The sequence below is a fragment of the Tamandua tetradactyla genome, chromosome 2 (genome assembly GCF_023851605.1).
Source record: "Tamandua tetradactyla isolate mTamTet1 chromosome 2, mTamTet1.pri, whole genome shotgun sequence".
Classification (NCBI taxonomy): Eukaryota; Metazoa; Chordata; class Mammalia; order Pilosa; family Myrmecophagidae; genus Tamandua; species Tamandua tetradactyla.
This window is the reverse complement of record NC_135328.1, coordinates 206,836,759-206,858,259: the sequence shown is the minus strand read 5'-3', so window position 1 is coordinate 206,858,259 and position 21,501 is coordinate 206,836,759. Positions and strand designations below refer to the sequence as shown.

Here is a 21,501-nt window from a genome sequence, read left to right as displayed (position 1 = left end):
CAAAAAAAGTACCCATTAAAACCCTATTTTAAAAGCAGCATCATTAATATGATTGTGTGACTGTGAAAATTTTGTGTCCGATGCTCCTTTTATCTACTTTATCGGCAGATGAGTAAAACATTTGTATTAAAAATAAATAAATAATAGGGGGAACAAATGTTAAAATAAATTTAGTACATTGAAATGCTAGTGATCAACGAAAGGGAGGGATAAGGGGCATGGTATGTATGAATTTTTTCTGTTTTCCTTTTATTTCTTTTTCTGAATTGATGCAAATGCAAATGTTCTGAGAAATGATCATGATGATGAATATACAAAAAAAATAGGTATAACAGTATCTGTTTTATAGGAATTTTGTAAGGATTAATGTACTTAGACTAGTACCTGATACATAGTAGTTGCTCAATGTTAGCTGTAGAAAAAAAAAATACCACAACTTTCTTCTTTTTTAATATAAGTATTTAACACTATAAAGTTTCCTCTAGGAATGGCTTTAACTGTATCTTACACATTTTCATGATGTTTTTCATGATCATTTAGTTAGAAATATTTCCTAATCTGTCTTGTGATTTCTTCTTTGACTCATGGATTATCTAGAAGGATGTTGTTTAATTGCAAAATATTTAGAGTTTTTCTAGATATCTTATTGTTATAGGTTAGTACTTTAATTCTATCGTAAAAGAACGTAATCTGTGTTATTTCAATCCTTTTAAATTTATTGACACTTGTTTTCTGACCCAGTGTATTGCCTAAGTTGGTGAATATATCATGTGCACTTGAAAATACTATATTCTGCAATCATAAGATGCAGTATTCTGTAAACATTAACTGGACAAGGTCACTGATAGTGTTAAAACTACTGATTTTTTATTGAGTTTTTCTATCGGTTGTTGAGAGAGATGCTAAATCTGTATGATTGTGGAACTGCCTATTTTTCCCTTTTATTCTGTAAGATTTTGCATAAGATAGTTTGAAGTTGTATATTAAGCACATGCACATTTATGATTTTTTTTTAATTAACAGATATTCTATCATTATGAAATGTCTTTCTATGTCTGGTAAAAAAAAAAAAAGCATCATTGCAAGTGACCCCACCTTATGTGCCACAACCTGGACTTGGAGGGCACTTTGTCGGCATAAATACATGAGAAGGGAGAGAGAGTTTGTTTGTACCTCAAGACACAATCTGTGGGAACAAAGTCATAACATGCAATAGACAAGCAAGAATAGAAAGAACAACAACAACAAAAACAACCAAGGTGCTAGACAAAGCTTCTCACTGCTGTGAGATATATAATGAAAACTTAGACGTTCCTACCTGTGCAACTATAAGAGAATGGCTAAGTAAATTATAATAATCTAATCAATTGAATAAACGTAAAGTTTATTTAAAGTGTTTATGAAGCATTTAAAACATGAGAAAAATCTTAACTCTAAGTGAAAAAAGCAAGATACAAAAATGGCACAAAAAATATGAACTCAATTACATGAAAAGCTTTTCAAAACTACAAATAGACAAAGACACTGAGGCAACATGTCAATAGATGCTGGCGGGGTTAGATTATGGGTGACATTTCTATATTTTTTCCTGCCCCCAGGTGCTCACACTCAACTAGCTCACCATCCATCTCCTCCACCAGCCTGTGAGGTGCTGAAGGGTAGCGTTCTCCTTTCACTCAGCTCGATGTTCCAGGGACCTGGCACAGAGCCTGGCACATGAGAGGCACTCAAATGCACAATGATAAATGGGGCAGGGGATAAAGCAGCAAATAACACTCAAGGAAAGAGAGTCAACTGCTAAAACATGTGGTAACAGTTGTATTGTAGGAGGTTAGGGAAGAGAGAGGGCACCAAAATGAACAGGGTAAAATCTTTCATGACACAGGATTGCCTTCATGATGTAGCTCTTGCCTTCCTGCCCACGTCCATTAGGCTCTCCCACCCCCACCCTTTCGGCTCTCACAATTTCACATTATTCCCAAGTCCTCTGAATATGCCATGTCCTCTTGGACTTCTGAGTTTGGACTCACACTATACTTTCTCCCTGCCCCACCTACAGCCATCCTTTACCCTCTTGGCAAATGAGTCCTCTCATTTCAGCTCTAACAAACACCACTCTCCCAGACCCTGCCTTGGTTCTCCTCAGCCAGCAGGGAGACCAGCCTTCTTCAATTCACCTGCTGCACTTGCACACACCCTCTGACAGCAATGATCTGCCATTCTACAGGTTTATTTGTAGGACTGCCCTACACTCAAACTCCTTGTAGATATAGTGATCAGAGCAGGCTTGGTGACAAGAAGTAGGTGGAGCCAGACCCTGAAGAATATGTAAGAAGGATGGATTTTAACAGCTGGAAGGAAGACAAGGAAGAGAGCGATACAAGTTGAGGTCCAGAGACAGGCACTGATGATCAACACAGGATTTTAGGTGGTCCACAAATGAGCACCTTTCATATTAGTAGTTATATATGTTTGTTTTAACATTTTAATGTTTACTTTCTATTTATGGCTATTGATACTAGTTTTCCATTTATGTTAAAGACAAAGGTTTTTTTTCCTAAATAAGTTAAAAAGTGAGGCAATTTAAAGAAAAATGTTAAGTAACAGCTCTGGCATGGAGATGAATATGGCAAAAAACGTGATAGCTAACCCACAGAATAGGACACTTCTGCAAGAAAGCAAAGAGCCCTCTCGACTTGATCAGAACAAGGAGCCAGGCTGAGGAAATGAGGCTTGGGAGGGAGGGAAGGTGAGGTCAGATCACAGAGACTTGGAGGACAGGTAGAGAGGGAAATGATACTAAGACAGTTCTTTTGACAGAGCAGTCACTAGAAATAATGTATGGAGAGAAAACTGTTTGCTCCCTTTAGCCCTACAATCTCACTCCTGAGGATTTCTCTTAAGGAAGTGACCCAAAAGGAGGGGGAAAAATACACACACACACACACACACACACACACACACACACACGTAAGATAGCCACTGCAACCAAGAGAGAGTGCAGTAGAGGGCTTGCAAACTGCTCATTTATTTACTCTCTAGGAGGCAGGTATTCTTAATATGAACATTTTGCAGAACTGTGAGGACAGGACTTCATATTTTGCTTTACTCAACAATGTATTGCAAACATTTTCCATATTACAATAACAGCCTTCATATTTCACATTTGACTGTTTTGTTGTACCACCATTTCGCAACTTATTGTTGGACATTCACTCTCTCTAGTTTACTGCTATTGCAACTCATTTCTCTTATGTATGCTGCAACAAAGAGCTACAGCTCAAGGGGACCTGGATCAAATTTTGACTCTGTTCCCAGACTTTTCCTTTAACTCAGGGTATTGGCTTTTGGGATTCATCAACCCAACTGCTGTGAAGATCTCTCACAATGTCATCTTCGGAAATGTGGTCTTTCCGTGAATCACTGGAGAAGCACATTCAAAGATGAGTTTTCAAACAGGGTAAGTTTATGCCCCAGAAATGACAATGGCCTACCCAAGAGTGTAGAGTCTAGATTCTAGAGTATTAGATACAGGACCTTAGTTCCAGCTGCCCTACTGATTTACTGTGGGACCTGTACAAGCCACCAGCTCCATGTGAGTAGTAAAATCCCATTACATAGCAGAACTTAAGAGCAAAGGCTTTAAAGTTAAACCAGACTGGTTCAAGTACTGGCTCTGCCACTTATTAGCAATTTACAGAGAGTCTCTAAAACTCCATTTCTCACATGTAAAATTCATAGAAACTAGTACATGGGATAATTCTGAGAATGAAACAGGACAATGTTGTCAACTACTAAGGAAAGTATACTTTAACACATGTTACTGCCTTCCTCTCCAAGGGCCCACTGAAAGCTTCAGCTGATCGGGAATTTGGTCATACTTGCACCAATACACAACTTATCACCTAAGGCTTTGAAATAACTTTTTTTCTTTCCTTAGAGATTCTGGTCTCTTATGGGATTCAACTCATAGAAAGAATTTTATCAGTCAATCCAATGTATCATTATAAAGAGCCAGGACTTGACAATCAAGCACTCTGTGTATCCATGTTCTGCTAATTAGTCCTACAATGGGAAGGCCCATCCTTGGCAACCATGGTAACCTGTCATCTGCCATTCACAATCAATATGACCAAATACATACCGTAGAATCAAAATAAAAGCAGGCTCCTGGTGGTACGATGGTGTGGCAGAATTCTCACCTGCCATGCCAGAGACCAAGGTTCAATTTCCGGTGGCTGCTCATGCAAATAAAAAAAAAAAAAACCAAGCAGCTCCTGGAGAAAATTCCCAGGATGCTTATGTGTACTCTTCATCTGGAATACAGAAAGTCCAGAAACCACAGTCCATCAACACAAGGAGAAACAAGCCAGTAAATTCAGTGTTGTGGTAGGTACAAGGACAAGGGAATTCTAGCTAACAGTTGGAGTAAATGCCCCAGGAGAATGATACTTAAAAGAAGGAATGATGAAATCAAGATGGTTAAGGAAATGTGAAGATTGAACCTATTTCTCAGGAACATCACCTGGTACAAAATTAGATTAAAAGACCTTTAGAGCTTAATGTAATGCCCAGATACATCACAGATTTTTGTTAAGCAGATAATCAGATAGTACTGGGAGAAGGAACAATAGAGAATAAAGACTGAGACGGTATAGCTTAGGAATGTCTAGAATGGACAATAATGGTGACTGAATGTAAAAATACAAAAATGTTTTCACATGAAGGAAAACGAATGTCAACATTGCAAGGAGCTGAAAATGGATGGCACACAGAAAAAGGTACAATCAACGGAAGCTAGGGTCTACAGTCAATAGCAACACTGTAATATGCTTCCACTGAATGTAACAAAGGCCATTATGCCAAAACTAAATGTTACCAAGTTGCGAGGGGGTATTGGGGAAGGTATATGGATTCTATGCAGAAGAAAAGGAAATGTCATCACACAGATTACGATGGCAAAGACATGTCCATTTACTTAGGTTAGATTGTATGATGTGCAAATAAAACTGTTGAAAAATGAACAGAGAGAAACAAGTGCTAGAGAAAATATGGAGAAAGTGATGTACCTATTCACTGTTGGCAGAGAAGCTGAGAGGTGCAGCCCCTCGGAGGGCAATGTAATGGTTCCACAGGTGGCGAGGGGTGGGGTTCCCATATGATCTTGCAACCCTATTGCTAGGTATATACCTGCAGAACTGATTTGCATACCGGTGTTTTATGGAGGCAGGGTTTGTGATTCACAAAGGATGGAGGTGACCTAAGGGTACAGTGACTGAGGAATGGAAGGGGGAGCAGCGGTATTTACATACAATGGATTGTTGAGTGGCTGCAAGAAGGAATGAAGTTGTGAGGCAAACAACTAGGTGAATGAACCTTAAGGACAGTATGTTGAATAAAATGTCAGAAACAAAAAGACATTATCATGCCTCACTCATATGGATTAACTATAATATACAAACAGAACTGAAGTTAAGAGCATGGGTTATCAAGTTGGGCCTACTGTAAAGGTTCATAGATTGTAAGCTCTTACAGCAGTCACACATTTAGGAGTTGTAACTGATATTTCTAAATTCTGAGATACTAAGCTATTTTTATATAACCTGGTCATTCTCTGAAATTTTGGGTATTTATGTGACACCTGAGACTCAGCACTGAAGCTATGCAAGTCAGCATTACCCCATTCAACAACTGTTAGAAAAGTTGAAAAAGTGATCAGACTTCGTCTAGATATGAATGAAGCTGAACTGGATAGAACTAAGATAAATCAGAATACTGGGTAAAAGATATGGCCCATTTATTTTAAACTTCAACTTCTGTGCAAGACCAAAGGGAGAGATATTCATTTGGTGCAAAATTTACATTTTGGTTAGCACATTACCTAATTTAACTTGTATGGTCAGTTTACTTGAACTATAACATAGAATCTTGCATAGGGCATGAGATCTTGTTGATTTGTCCAGGTTAGTGTAATGCCCTGATATAAGCCAGAGTAAGCTGGATAAAGAATAAAAAAGTATTTGCAAAGACCCCTTGAGGATCTGAGGAGAAAGGGAGAAATACTGAACTTTCCATTTCGGGAATTCCTGATATTCTCACATGGAGCAGGGACGATCTATCAATAGGCTGAGCCCTTGATCTTGGGGTTTGCCCCTATGAAACTTATTCCTGCAAAGGATAGGCTAAGTCTACTTAAAATTATTAAAATTACACCCCGAGGACTTTTGTTGTTCAGACATAGCCTCTCTCTCTCTAAGGAAATTCCGCAAGTGAACTCTACACAGGACATAACTCCCAAGGGCATAAATCTCCCTGGCATCATGGGACTTGACTCCCGGGGATGAGTTGGGACCTGGCATCATCCGAATGAGAAAGACTTCCTGACCAAAAGGGAGAAGGGAGAAATGAGACAAAATAAAGTCTCAGTGGCTGACAGATTTCAAACAGACTGGAGAGGTTGTCCTGGAGGTTATTCTTAAGATACCCTTTTCCAGTTGTATTGGAGTGTATTGGAGTTGCTAGAGGGAAGCACCTGAAATTGCTGAATTGTGTTCCAGTAGCCTTGATTCTTGAAGAAGACTGTATGTCATGGTCAGCTTCATGTGTCAACTTGGCCAAGTGGTGGTACCTGTTTGTCTGGTTGGGCAAGTGCTGCCCTGTCTGTTGCAACAAGGACATTTCATAGAATTAAATCATGAGCATGTCAGCTGCATCCACAGTTGATTCCATTTGTAATCAGTCAAGGGCAGTATCTTCTGCAATGAATGATGCTCAATCTAATCACTGGAAGCCTTTTAAGGAGGATTCAGAAGAGACAGGGTCTCCTCCTGCTTCGGCTGGCAAGTCTCTCCTATGGAGTTCATCCAGACCCTCCATCGGAATCATCAGCTTCATAGCCTGCCCTGCGGATTTTGGACTCTGCGTTCCCGCGGTCAAGTGAGACACTTTTATAAATTTTATATTTGTGAATGTTTCCTATTGATTCTGTTTCTCTAGAGAACCCTAACTAATACACTGTATAACTATAACTTTAACAGTGTGACTGAGAGATTGTGAAAACCTGTGTCTTGTGCTCCTTTTATCCAGATTATGACAGATGAGTTAAAAAAAAAAGGAGGATAAACCATTGCCCTCCCCACTATGTGGGAAATGACATCCAGGGGTGAAAGTCTCCCTGGTGGCGTGAGAGATGACTCCCAGGGATGGCCTGGCCCTCGCACCATGGATCAACAATGCCATCCTGACCAAAAGGGGGAAAAGAAGCGTAACAAATCAGTTATCAGTGGCTGAGAGTTCAATAGAGCCGAGTGGCTAGTCTGAGGTCACTCATGCATGCTTCAGTTAGACATTGCTACCTATCAGAGCCTGCCAAACCCCTACCAAAACCATTCCTGCCAACTCTAAGGAACATCCAGAGCTTTATCTGAGATTCTACATTGGTTCTATGCACTATGATTACTTTCCAGAAACCTAAAACCTCCAGATAGGTTTCTAGGCTAAATAAGTCCTGAAATGTAGAGAGGCCTCTCCAGAACACCAACTAGAACCATCTCCCTACCCCATATTATCAACAGCCCCTTTAACATGAAAATGTTAGAATGAACATAGCCCAAAGAACCCTAAAGATTGGGAGAAAGATCAAAGGAGAAGGTGGAATTATACAGAGAAGGTTGGGTTTAACAAACGAGCATAAGTGCTAAATCATTATATTGATATTTCTTTTAGTCTCCAGTGTCTTGGAGCAGCTAGAAGTAAATTTTGCAGAACTGTAACCCTTACCAAATTCTGAAGTCAGTTCTTCAACTAACTATTGTGGTGTGCTTTGAAATTTACTGCTTTTTTGTACGTTATTTTTCACAATAAAAAAAAATTAGATTAAAATAAGAGGCTGCCATGAGCCAAGACCAGGTAAGCCTGCTCACCTTGCGGACAGGTGTTATCATCCACGGCCCAGAGCTCCAAGCTCTCTGAGGTCAAGGATTTCTTTCGGTTCCTTTGTATGTCTTTACTCCTTGGAGAGCTGGGCTATCTGTTAGTTATCTGTGTAAGCAGCAGACCGTGGCCTCTATGCTCATTTCTAGCCCTAAGCAGCAGTGTAACAGAGCCTGTGTGAGGAGTAAGTAGGTCCTGACTCAAATGCCAGCTTGGTCATGATAGCTATTATCCCCACTGTCTGCTCCATTTTCTCAGTCTGCCTGGACTTCAGATATTCAAAGAGGAGAATGGGAAGGGAAGAGGGGAAAAGAGTACACAGTACTCTGGGCCTCAAAGGTGACTCTCACTATTGGTTAGAAGTTACTATGTGGAAAATGAGGTTCCTTTTTAAATGAAGAACTATAACAGCAAGCTCATTCTTCCTACATTATATGAGGGGTCCATGTTAACAAAGCAAATCCAAAGGGCAGTCACCTATAAAGTCTGCTTTGGGACGCAAAGATTTTTAAAATGCTAAAGAACATTAGTTAGAATTATCAACATAAAGCACTTTCCTCTGTATGTGCAAAGGACATCCTTTATATGACATCCTTTATGTGAAAATGGACCAGGCTCCAATGCGTATATGAGGGCTGGATTTGGGACCCGGAAGGGACTGTACGAAGGCCACCTCTGCTCCTTACTAGTGGTGTCACCTTGTGCAAGATACCCTTTAACTACTAGGACCTCCACCATTTCCCATCTACAAAATGAGTGGAATGAAAGGGCTATGGTAATGATTACATGAGGTGGTGTCTCATGCACTCAGAGCACAGGGGCTGGCCCAATACATGGCTCCTTGGATGATAAATCCTGTGAGCACATGTACAAAGTCCTACTCAGCTCAAGGGGTGGTCCAAGAATAAGCACCTGAGAAGCACACCACTCCTCAGTGTGGCCATTACTACCTGCATTTTAGATTCACAACATCCCTTGAAAAAGGAAATATGCGTCCTACCCAATCCACTCCCTGTGGAATAATGTTAATTTGCATGGTGAATGATGTAATTCTTACAGATAATGAATCTATATTAAATACCTAGGAGTATGGCTCTGGACTACAGCACTTTACGTGTATTATTCTTAAATAATCCCCTCAACTACCCTGGTAAGGGTTATATCCACTTTACTGACCAGGAAATTGAGGCTCAGAGAGATGAGGTCACTTATTCAAGCCCCCATAGTTCAGAAGGAGCCAAGATGGGATTTAGATTCAGGAGCCTCCTTCCACTATACTACACCAGGCTGTCTGCCAACATACTATATATTTTTTCCCATTTTTCTTTGTCTCGCCTCCTTCAGATACCCCTCAACCTAAACTTTATTTGCTTTAAAACCAAACACAGGCCCTTAATAGTCAAGTATTCTAATGTCCAAGGCAGTGAAATATTGCAAGTCTTCTCAATAGCTCACAAACAGTACTGGTTAGTTGAAGCTGAGAGCACCTATGACAACCTGCCACCTTCAGTAAAGGTAAAAAAGGGACCAGAAAACAAACACAGTGCCTGTGGGGCATAGAGGTGGGGTGGGATAGGAAAGGGGAATTGGCAAGAAACACCATGCTATGGTTCCCTCAAAAGTTCTGGGCACTAAATGTAACTGATGCCCCAGGAATGGTCATTCATGCCAGGAAAGAGAAAAAAGCTAAGCCATTTTCCAGAAGAGTGACTTTTATTATAACCTAGAACAAAAGCACCATTTCAAACAACTTGTTCACATAGGCAGGTGCATGTTTGCAAGACACAGCACTAACAAGGGCTTCCAGTGAACTACAGAAAAACAGTGTCCCCCCCCTCCAAGAAATAAAGCATCCATGTAAAACAATCCAAACTCCTCTTAAAACAAAGAAGAGGGAGTTCCCACATTTGAAGTCCCTTTCAGCTCTAATAATATACGAAGGTTCCATGTCACTGATATTAACCTAGTGCTATTATTGTTAATAATAATAGTTAACATTAGTGTGTGCTGGCTTTACATGTATTAACACATTTAAGTCTCAAAAATCAAGCAGAGGGCCCAGCCTCTCCAGAACATCAGCTGGTTTCATCTTCCTACCCCATATTATTGACTACCCCTTCCAACAAGAAAGTTAGAATGGCCATGCCCAAATACCCCTATAAAGTGGGAGAAAGATCAAAGGTGATGGTGGAGTTATACAGAGAAGGTAGAGTTTAACAAACAAATAAGACTGCTGAATCATTAAATTGATATTTCTTTTAATCTCCAGTATCTTAGAGTAGCTAGAAGTAAAAACTGAAAATTGTGGAACTGTAACGCATACCAAACCCTGAAATCTGTTATATAACTAATTTTTGTGCTGTGCTTTGAAATTTATTGCTTTTTTGGATATATGTTATTTTTCACAAAAAAGAAAAAAAAGTTGACTGTGATGATAAAAAACTATTTATTCCTTCTAGCCTCCTATATTCTGGAGCAGCTAGAAGGGAAAAATCTGAGATAATGGTATGGTAGCCCATGACAAACTCTGGAATCTGTCCTGTAACTACTTGTTGAAGAGTGCTTTGAAAACTATTGCTTTTTCCTTTCTTTGCTTTGTATATATGTAATATCATACAATAAAAAAAAGTTCAAAAAAAAATCAAGCAGAAATAGATACTTCTATTCTCCTCATTTCCTACACAAAGATACTGAGGCCAGAGTGAAGGAAACTAACCAAGTTTCCGTGGCTTGGATGTGAGCTGAGGCAATCCGGCTCCAGAACCTGCACTGCAGTGCCCCTGAGCTTACGGGCCAGGCCCATTCCAAAGCTCCAGGCACCACTAGCTGCGTGACTTCAGGTTAAGCGCTAAGTGCCCAACACGTGCAGAGCCATCAGCAAACGTCAGCCACTATTAGGATTACTGTTCCTACCAGGCCCCAATCCCACCAATGCCAGCAACTAAAACAGTCTTTAAAATGCCAGGAGTGACACAAGCAGCTAAGGCGGGTCACCGTGGCTCAGTGGCAGAGTTCTCACCTGCTATGCCGGAGACCTGGGTTCAATTCCCGGTGCGTGTCCATGCATTTAATGAAAAAAAAAAAAAAAAAATGCACTGACCCAATTTCTGAGGCAGACCCCAGTCATTTCCTTCCATTCTTGTCACTCCACATAAAGAGCCTAACACTGACAACTTCACAAGAATTCTTACCCAAAGTGGGATTTGGACACTGTTACAAAGTCTCACAATAATCTTACCCCACCCTAGCATTCAGTTTCGTATTAGGCCTGTACTGATCCAGAAAAACTACAATTTTATATGGCTCAATCTAATTCAGGAAGGGGGGCGATCTCAAATTTATTAAACACCTACTAGTCATTTATTCAACAAACATTTATGGAGCACTTGTAGTACGAGATACTGTAATACAGTGCTCACAACTTGAAAGGCTATGATTTATCATTATCTTCCCTGCTAAGGTTATGAAAAAAAAACACTTGGGCAGAGTGGGGTAGCCATTTCAACTCACTCAATGTCACACGACTAGTCAAATGGTGCAGGACCATGTGTCCCACTTGGGAGCCCTGTGTGTGGACCCTGTCTTATGCTACTCATGGACCCCAGGCCTGGGACAGAGCTTCACAGAAAAAAGGGAACCCTGCAAGGCTTTCTCAGCCAGTGGATCTCATCAGGGATTAAGTCCTGATAGCTGAAATGAGCCGCTCATACTGATTTACTAGGCAGAAGCCAGGCGGGCCAACACTCCAAGCAGTCCTGCACAAAGAGCTATCTTGCCCAAAGTGCCAGGTTGCACCCACCAATTCTGGAGCTAAAACATATCTTCAAGGTTTAGTAGGTATCTTTCTAAAAACAGACTGTAGTTCAGAAAGTTACAGCTGCTTTCATTTCAACAACTTAAGCCAAAAATATCTTCTAACTTCTAAACTAAACCCAAACTTCTGCAATCAGCATGGTTTGACCTACAAGTAAACATCTCTGGGCCTTAGTTTCCTCATCTATAAAATGAGCATTCCAGCGAGCCTGTGCCAGAGAGAGGCAGAGCAGCAGAATTCAGTAAGCATAAGTTCTCCATGGGACGGACCTGGAGCTGAATGCTAACTCTGCTGCTAATGAGCTGGGGCCTGCTGGGGCCCTTCAGCCAGGCAGGAAACCTTTCTGAGCTTTGGCTTCCATATCTGCAAAATGAAGAAGCTGACCTCATGGAGTTGGGGTTAGAAAATGAAATGAGATGATGATTGTAAGCATGCAGCAGTCATCCAGGGTAAAGGTGTGACTACTGACACAGCCATGAATACTTAAACGCCTATAGAAGGAAGATTGAAGTTCCAGGGCTACTGCCAATTTCTGAACGAAGAGTGCACTCAACAAGACCAAGTCAAATCTCAGGGGACTGAGAGAGTTCAGAATAGGAGTTTACCAGGAGCAGGATATTCACTGAGAAAGCAAAGACAGGGAAAACTTCTCAATAGATCAAAGAAGGTGAACAGGCCAAGCCTGGCCACTGCTCTGTTCAGGATGGAGTTCCTCAGCCCCAGGGACCATAACACACTGACTGAAAGTTCACCAAGCAAGCCATACTCAGCAGAGACGCAAAGGACTGATAAGAACAAAACCAAAGCTGGCACAGGGAGAAATTCTAGAGTAGCTCCTTTAGGAGCCACAGTGCCCTAAAATTAAGATTCTGCACAGAAGAGTGTGGTGGAAAAAGCCCCTCCTCCCCATTTCTGAGCATAAACCTGGATGCAAGAAATCCACACACGTGAAACCACAGATAGCATGGTAGGGCCAAAACCGCAAGTCAGAAAAGCCCAGAGTAGCAACACCAAATGCAAGCAAACCAGACCTTAACTTTCCACCTACCCATCACAGATTCAACAGGAGAAGGGAAAGGGTATTTACTTAGTATACCAAGAAATGCCACAGGCTCGATCCTAACAGGAGGCTGCTTGCTATTCATTTATGCGAGCTAAAAGGGTCCAGGTAAACGCATCTTTTCAGAACCTTAATATTTTAAAGTCATCAAGTTTCCAATGTTTGATAAAGCTATCAAACATTATCAAGTTTCACATGATAAATGTAGAGTCCTCTTGCCTGAATCTTCTTGGAGAAATGAAGTCCAAAGACTGCTAAAAAAAAAAAGATTAAGGTTTCAGAGAAGATCCTAATTCAGAATGTTGAGTTCAGCATATAAAGAGAAAGCTTCACAAAGTTGTTGAAGCAGAGGGTGAAGAATTGCAGAATTTGATCCAGTGGTAATGCCTGCTTGCAATCTGCAGTGTAGTAAGAAGGCTGGGGCCAGAAAACACCGGGCTGGAACCTCTTGGGCAAGAGACTTAACGTTTTGGGGTCTCAGCAGGCTACCACCTACCGTCTAGATTGATGAGGAGGTTATGTGAACGAACCCCCATCTATCAAACCCCCAGATTAATAAAATTATAATCAAAATAATACTGGTCAATGCTCCTACTGCACTCACAAGGCAGCAGAAACTGCTCTACCCAGTACCCACTGTCCTACACCCTCCACATGCAAATTCCTTTACTCCTTATAAGAACCCCCACGTGGCAGGTGAAAGGCGATCACTAGGGCTATGCCCTGGAAGAAACAGGACTACTGGACTGGAAATTTATCACTAGAAACTTGTACAGGAAAGCTCCTTTTCCCCAGTTTCTCAAGAGATGTCAGACTATGTGGAGCAGAAATGAGAGTAAACACAGAAAAAAAGAATGGGAGCTGGCCCTGGGCTGGGAATTCCATGCCACAGCACACTGCTGGTTCTGCACTTATCACTGGGTCTATAAGATCCCTAGATTTATTTATTTCCATTTGCTTTCTCCATTTAACTTAAAGGTTCAGATTCAACATATTCTAATAGGTCTCACTGTTCAGTAAGTGTTTGTGGAATGAATGGCCTGATGGGAAAAACAAAAACTAGAGGTAGCAAATCTAGTGGTCAGCAGCATTGGCTCTGGAGCTGGACCACCTGGATAGGACTTGGCTTCCTGTGTCATGAGGATAGCTACAAGAACCTGCCTCACGGGGTTAAGTACTTATTATTTCTTGTAATAGAATGTATTAGTACAGCCACCATGCAGAACTGTCCACCCTGTGGCTCTCCGTCACCCTCACCACACTGGTGAGATGCGCCCAGAGCCCACCACTGTGCACGCTGAGCTGAACCTGGTGCCACCAGCAGATGCAGAATGACTGCACAGACGGACATTGGGCTAACCAGACTGAAATCCCTGTTCAGGTGTTAAGAGAATGTCAAGACTTTGCAAACACCACTATCTAGGATTCAAGTGACCAGAAATAGTTGTTGAGTCAATGATAAGACATCAAATCAGAATGCCTAAAGTGGAGAACTCTAGGGGGCAGAAGCCTCCCCCTTGGCCCCAGAGGCACTAAATTACTCCAGCTCATTCTGCCTTACTGTCTTTCTCAACCATCCTTTCCTTTCCATATCAACAGCCACAGAGTGGCCCGACCCCCTAAACTCCCAGGCTGATGACTGTAAAAGCCTCACGGCCATCTCTTTCACCTCCCCAGTCCTTCCTGCACATCGCAGCCAGACTACTCTTCCTAAAATACCACTACTCTGCCAGCCTCCTCAAATTTCTCCCTACTCGGTCAAAAATTTAACAGGCTCCACACTGTCCTAGATCAAGTACAAACTCCTTAGCTTGGCAACTCAAGCACTCTACAACTCACTCTCCAGACTGAGCCACCCTCATTTGGTCTTGTCTACTCTCTGATTCCCAAATTCACAAGGCTGACCATATACCCCTGACCTTTGCTCTTGTTCCAGAAATGGAATGGCCACTCCTTGATTGCACCCACCCCTATCCTCTGGACAAGGTCTTCCCAGGCTTCATGCCCAGCCCACAAGCTGCTGAGCAATCTACACGAGGAAGAGAAAATGGAGCCAAGCCTATATGGATGGGCAGGGGACAGCACAAATATGGCCCTTGTTCAATCTCTTCCATAATTATTTCCTTCCTACTGCACTTAACTTGTATTGTTTTTATTTGCATGTTTTGCACATTTAACTTTTTGGACTCATTTTGCCTTATGATTATGGCTTCCATTTGTGCCCCTTACTCTCTGGTATGCAGAGTAAGACAAATAATAATCACAGCTATCACATAATGCGTGCCAGGCACAGGATTAAATCCATTTCAAATTTCATTCCTTTCTCCCAATATTCCTGTAAAATGTTATCCTACGGTACAGATGAAGAAACTGAGACAGAGGGAGACTGGGCTCCTTGCCTAAGCTCACAAACTGAGCAGCAAAGGCTGAGCTCAAACCATGATCTGCCCCATCCCCACCATGTTCTGTGGAGCAGCCACCTCTCAGCTCTAGTCTACTCACTCTTTGTTTATGAAGAGCTTACTAAGTACCAGACGGCCCTGTGCAAAGTGTAGGGGAAGTTAGTGGGAACCAAATAGACTATATCTCTGCACTCACAGAGCTCAGATGCTATGTCGCCATGCCTCTCTTATTTCCAAGTCTGGAAGAGGACAAGGACTCTCAGATTATAAGGAGCTCCACCAGACACGGACCAGGCATCCAGATCTGAAACTCAGCATTAGACTATGGCAACACATGGTGTCCAGCTCACAGGGAGCTTTGCCTTCCATGGTGAAATAGAGCCTCAGGCTCTTTTAGGGAAATTTATTATTCAAGGCATAGCACAAAGCCAAGCAACTTCAAATAAGCCTTCAACAGGCAGTAAGGAGCAGAACAAAAGGATCTAGCTCTGGAATCAGAAAATCAAATTCCTCCACTTAGTAGCTATGGAAGAACTAACCACAAATTCCCTTTTGGGCCTCATCTGTTGTATGGAAATAATAATAGTTAATAATTATATATTATGTGCAGATGCTACATGAAGCACTTGACATGTATTACCTTCAACTTACTCCTCATAGCAACCTATGAGGTGGGTACTGTCACTATCCCAGTCACTATGCTGCCTGCCTCCTATGGTTGCACCTTCCTCATGGAAGGACTTAGTGGACTAAAGCTCCTAGCAGGGTACACAGTGTGTGGCAGGTACCCTTTAAACATTAACTCTCTACCTCCTTACAGTGAAACTTTCTGTAAAAGTCTAAGATTGCAAACATTGCTCAAGCTGAATCCAATATGGGTGATCTTACAATTGCTTCCTTTGGGTTTCCATGCCCACCCTCTCTGGTGGGAAATGGGACATGGTCCTCTACTTACAGGCCCTGGTGCTCATCTGTCTCTGAGAACCTAAGTGAGAGTCCAGCACAGGGGTCAAGCGGACCAAGATCTAAGTTCCAGGCCTGCAATTCATACCAGCCACTTAATCTCTTAAATTTCTGGTTCCTCTTAAGTAAACTGGGGACGAGATAGAACCTACATCACATTCCTGGATCACAGTAGACCCTCAACCAATGGTAGATACCCAGGTCAGAAAGGGTGGCCTCCTGTGGTACCACAAGTCTATATTCCTGGACAGGAGAGCACTTCTGGTGTGAAGTGGAAGAGATTGTTTGTGGTGCAATTCAGACGCTTGTCCTATGACAGCAGAGGCATGTTCAAGGACTAGGAGAGAAGATTGGAAGCAGCCCCTTTCTTTGATGTCTCCTGTTGCATCTCATGGAAATACATACATGTGTTTACTTGTACTAAAGAAGGCTTTTCCCCTTTAAACTTTAGCAAAGTAACACCCCCAACCCCATTATAGTGTAAGCCATGAGGGCACAGATCCTTGTTTGTCTTGTTCACCACAGCAGCACTACATCCAGAGCAGGCACTTAATAAACATTTACTGATTTAATGTTACCCTCAAGCTTTGGACACCCCTTAGCATGCCTCTGTATTGCCTAGCAGGGACCACTGTCCAGCATGAGAAGCAGGATTTTGCATGGCTCGTGTACCTGCCCAGGAACCCATTTCCCTGTGCTGTCAGTTATCTGTCCTCTTCCCTTCCCCACAGAATGTATAAAAGTACATGCTTTCTGAGTTATAAACAGGAACATATGCTTTCAAAGGCATGGCTTATCATATCCTTAATCTAACTATGAATCCTTAGCTACTACTTTTTTCAAGCATCCCACCAAAGAGTAGGGGCCAACTGGATTTAAACGAACAGAGCTGTATAGACACATGGGGACTGAGGTGACTATGTATCTTATCCACACCTGGAGACCTGCCAAGACACTATATCGTCAACTGTTTTGTTTCACCTTGTAACAATATGACAGACTTCTAACAGATCCTGTCAGGCAAAGCTATTTGTGAGCTGGACTGACAAGGCATAAGCCCGCCACCCCAGTACCCATTCTTCTCTGCTCCAGACCCGCTATCCAGCAACATAATCATAATTCTAAGTTAGAATGGTAATTCCTAAAGTAGACGCTAGAGCTGTGTAAAGAAAAGTACCTTGAAATGTAAAGCACTTACGGACAGTGGTTAAGTTTAACTGTTAAGGAAATGCAAATAAATTCCATTTACCTACGCATTCTTAACTGAAAAGGAGAAACTGATGACAACAAAAATCATGGACTTCACTCCAAAGCCCAATGCACGTTAGATTATCAAACTATTTCCCTCCACAGATTACTGAGATCTAGCCGTTTTTCTTACCATTAAAATAAGGTCTTAAATCTTTTACCTATGATGCAACTCCATACCACCACTTCCGTCCTACCCCAACTGCTGATACTGGTCAGGGTATTCAAACAGAAGGTAAATTATACAGTCAGTCAGAAATTGTTTACAAGCCCAGTGGTTAATAAGAACAAGTCACTGAGAGAATTAATGTGAAGTCTAAGCAGTTAAATTAATAAAAATAGAAACAAACAACCCAAAAGAGAGCACTGCAAGCCATTCCCTTCAGTGCCAGGTGCTGTTCCAGGACCTCAGGATACAGCCACGGAAAACAAGAGACAAAACTCCCTGCCCTCAAAGGGCTTGTATTCTTGCCCAGGCTATATGTGTCTGTAACACCATAGCTGTTTCACTATGAAATGAGATCTCATCTGCAAAGGTCCTAGCACACAGCAAGTAGACTAATGATGCTTCCCTCTACCCATCTCTGGGTATCCCATTATTATCTTTTTTTAAACAGTGTCATTTAAGTCTTCTGGCATATGTACAGCTAGGCACAACAAGAAGAATGAAGTCTGGAGTTAGCCAGGTGCACTTTCAGTGACTGGGGAACACCATGGATAAGTTAATTCACCCCCAGAGCCTCAGTGTCTCCAAAGCTCATATAGGTGAAGCACTCAGCACAATGTCTGGAATCTAGGAGGCCCTCAAGAAGTGTTTAGCCCTTTTCTTCCACCCTTTCTGGAGTCACTCCCAACTGTCCAAGTGAGAACCAAGTACAGGTTTCCTCCAAAGCCCCACGTGTCATTGTGCTCCTCCTGGATCATTATGGGCATTTCCTATCACATTTGGAGAACCAGGCACCCAGGGGCCTCCCATCCTGATAAGCTGTCCTGGGCAGCCCAACCTGGCCACACCAACCATCCTCACCCGCTTTTGCCCTGAGTGTACATTTACAAAGCTTCTGTGCACTTTTAATGTCCTCATTCCAAAACTATCCTGGAGAAGTCCTTCCTCACCATGGGCCCAACCCCCATATAGCTGGCCCTCAGCCAATGAAAAAATGGCCATCCACCACATTTTTAATGAGCATACAGGAAGGTAAAGGGGAAAAAAAATTATGGAATTAGTCACTCTAATTAAGCAGCAACAACCCTTGATTAAAGGGATCTCAAAACCTGCTGGGGGTCCAAAGTCCATTTATAATTATCTGCATCTTGCCCTGGGGGTCTGCCCAATGCACTGGGCTGGAGGAAGCCCAGCCAGGGCCCCAACACAGCAGGTGAATGGCTTAGCTGTGTCAGTCCCCTCTCCAAAGTTTCCTTGGCCATATGAGGCAGAAGCCCTCTGGCCCCTCCAATCTGTATGCTAGACATGCCCTGTAGAAAGTTTCAAAGTGAATGGGGGTGCCCCTAAGGACCTATGTGAAAGCTGGGCCAGTCAGAACGAGTGGACAGCAGCTGCCCTCATTACCAAAACAAACACCACGTTTGGCACTAACTTTCTCACTCACCTGATCCGACACACCTCCATAATCAGCAGTCCCAACCCTAACAAGCTGACAGTTCAGGGGGAAAGGGAGGCTGCGCCTGCTTGGGGTCATCGTGTCCAGTGCATATGGTGGACTCAGGACCTGGCGGTACCCCAAATAATGCGACCTCACAAGGGCGATTGTGCGTTCATCCCCGCCCTACTGGCTCATACCTCCCCTCCCATTCGGGCCCCGGCGCCCGCCGAGGCAGGACGTTCCTCACGCACCCACCCGCTGCCCGGGGGCGGCGACCAGGGGAAGGGATCAAGGCGCACCGCGCTGCCTCCCGGACACACAGATGTCCACCCTTCCCTCGCTGGCTCCCAGGCAGCCTCCCCAGTAGGGACAACCCGCAACTTGAGATGGTACAGCGCCAGGACCAGCCCCACCTGGGCAAGAGAGCTCCCCTTCTCCCCTTGTGGAGACAGGCTGCAGAGAAGGTTCGCTTAGGTGGCGGGGAAGGGTCTACCTGGGTCGGGAGGGGGGAGGACAGGGCAGGGTGCAGGGCCCAGGCGGGAGGATAAAGCCTAGGAGAGAGAAGTAGGGGCAGCCTCAGGCCGCACTAAGAGTCTAGTAAGTCGAAAAGGGAGATGAGGAGTCATGAAGGGAGGGTGAGCTACAGGCGTGCGAGGGGTGTCGGGGAGGCGGAAAAGGGGGTGAACGCGGGGCGGGTTTAAGACTGTGGAAAGATTGAGAGGTTCAGGATGAGGGCATGGAAGAGAGGGGGAAGAAATGCAGGCTGAGGACACTGAATGGAGGGGGAGAGTGACGGGGATCCAGGCTGAGGCCAGGGTGAGTTGAGTGCCGGAGGGGGTGCGGGCAAAGGGGGAAAGGAAGAGCTGCCTGGCCTGGGCCACAGGGGGCCTAGCTCGGACCAAGGGAGAAATAAACCACGGCCTAGCTTGGGCCGTAGGGAAGGGGAAAAGGGACCTAGCCTAGGCCCTGGGGAGGGAGGCGGAGGGCCATGCCTGGGCCACCGGAGGGAGGGGGGCTGGCCTGGACCAGGGTGAAAGGGGGGGTCTAACCTGGGCGAAGCGGAAGACTAGCCTGGCACAGAGGTGGGGAGTGGGACTCCAGCTTGAACCAAGGGCGGGAGCTGGGAGGGAGGCAGGGTTACGGCCCATCAAGCCTCCCGGGCCAGCGGCCCCTCCTGAGAAGGAAGGGATGGTGTCTACCTAGAGTCCGGGACCCCGCCCCTCCCCCACCCCGGGAACCCACCCTTCACAGGCCGGAGGGCGGCGGAGGGAGGGGGACACGAGCTCCAGCGGGGTGGTCGAGGCTGAGGGAGGGTGACGTCGGGCCTTTACCATGGTGGCGGCGGCGGTCCCGGTCCCGGCGTCTGTGGCTCTCCCCCCCGCAGCAGGGCCCAGCGCTTCCACTTCCCCGGGTGCCCAGGAGTGAACATCCGGGTCAGCGCCCCCTCCCCCCCGCGCCGGGCCGCCGCCACCTTCCTTCCCCGCCCCGGCCCGGCCCGGGCCCGCCCCCCACGCAGCCAGCCCTCGGCCAATGAGTGCGCAGGGCCGCGGCGATCGCCAAGTATGGAGCGCGGCGCGGGGGGAGGAGCGCTGAGCGGGAAGTGGGGGCGGGGCCTGCGCGCGGGCGAGGCGGGGCGCGACGGGGCGGGACCGGGCGGGGCGGGGATCTGGGGGCTGGGGCGCGCTCCGGGCTTGGAGGCAGCTTAGGGAGCTCCACTGGGAGCCCCTGGCTCTGTGGCTGCAGAGGCGGGAGGCTGCCGAGGGACCGTGCCCATGGACCGCCCGGGCGGGGATGCGGAAGGGACTGGGCTGGGAGGGGTCAGGCCCTCCTTGCCCCTCCCCGCGCAGGCGCCAGCTCTCACCGCGGACCCGGAACTGGAGCCGAGTGACGGGCCAGCCCTGCCCGGTCCCGAGAGAGAGCGTGGTGAGCGGTTCTTGGGGCTGGGCTCCGCGGGGAGCCTGCGGTGGAATTCTAGCGCTGCAGCTTGCTACTAGTCTGGGACCTGGAGCAAGTCGCTGTACTTGAGCCCGAGCTCTGAAAGAAAAAGCCTCAGTCACAGCATTTATTGAGCACCTACTGTATACCAGACCATGTTTTAAGCGCCAAAAGAAAACAGGTAAATGAGACATTAAGGTCCCTGCCCTCACAGCTACTCACCACGGGGTAGTTGTAAGGGCAGCACAGGTAAAGAAATTAGAAAACTGGGCTCAATAAATGTTAGGTGTTGTAGTTTTAGTTATACTACAGAGAACGAGCCCATTTTCTCAATGGGGCTGTCTCATTGCACAGGGTGACTCATTCCTTTTGTGTTTTGGTTTGGGTTTTTTTCTTTCCTCTTCGACAAATATTTGTAGAGCTTGGTCTAGAAGGAGGAGATCTGGAGTGCTGGTTCTGCTAATAATACCGAACTTCCCTGGCTTTCTGAAATTCAAATCAAGTCACATGTGAAAGGACTGTAAACTTGTACAAATGGCAGGA

The 21,501-nt window shown here is 44.6% G+C and overlaps 1 protein-coding gene across 1 annotated transcript in view; it reads right to left on the bottom strand.

The window, feature by feature from the left end:
* Window positions 1-20,486, bottom strand: part of CAPZB (capping actin protein of muscle Z-line subunit beta) — a 186,190-nt gene extending 165,704 nt beyond the window's left edge. The window contains 2 exon segments of the mRNA XM_077151053.1: window positions 20,355-20,404; window positions 20,407-20,486. Of these exon segments, the coding sequence (XP_077007168.1) occupies window positions 20,355-20,404; window positions 20,407-20,452 (96 nt within the window). The 5' untranslated portion in view covers window positions 20,453-20,486.
* Between the last annotated feature and the right edge of the window lie 1,015 nt (window positions 20,487-21,501).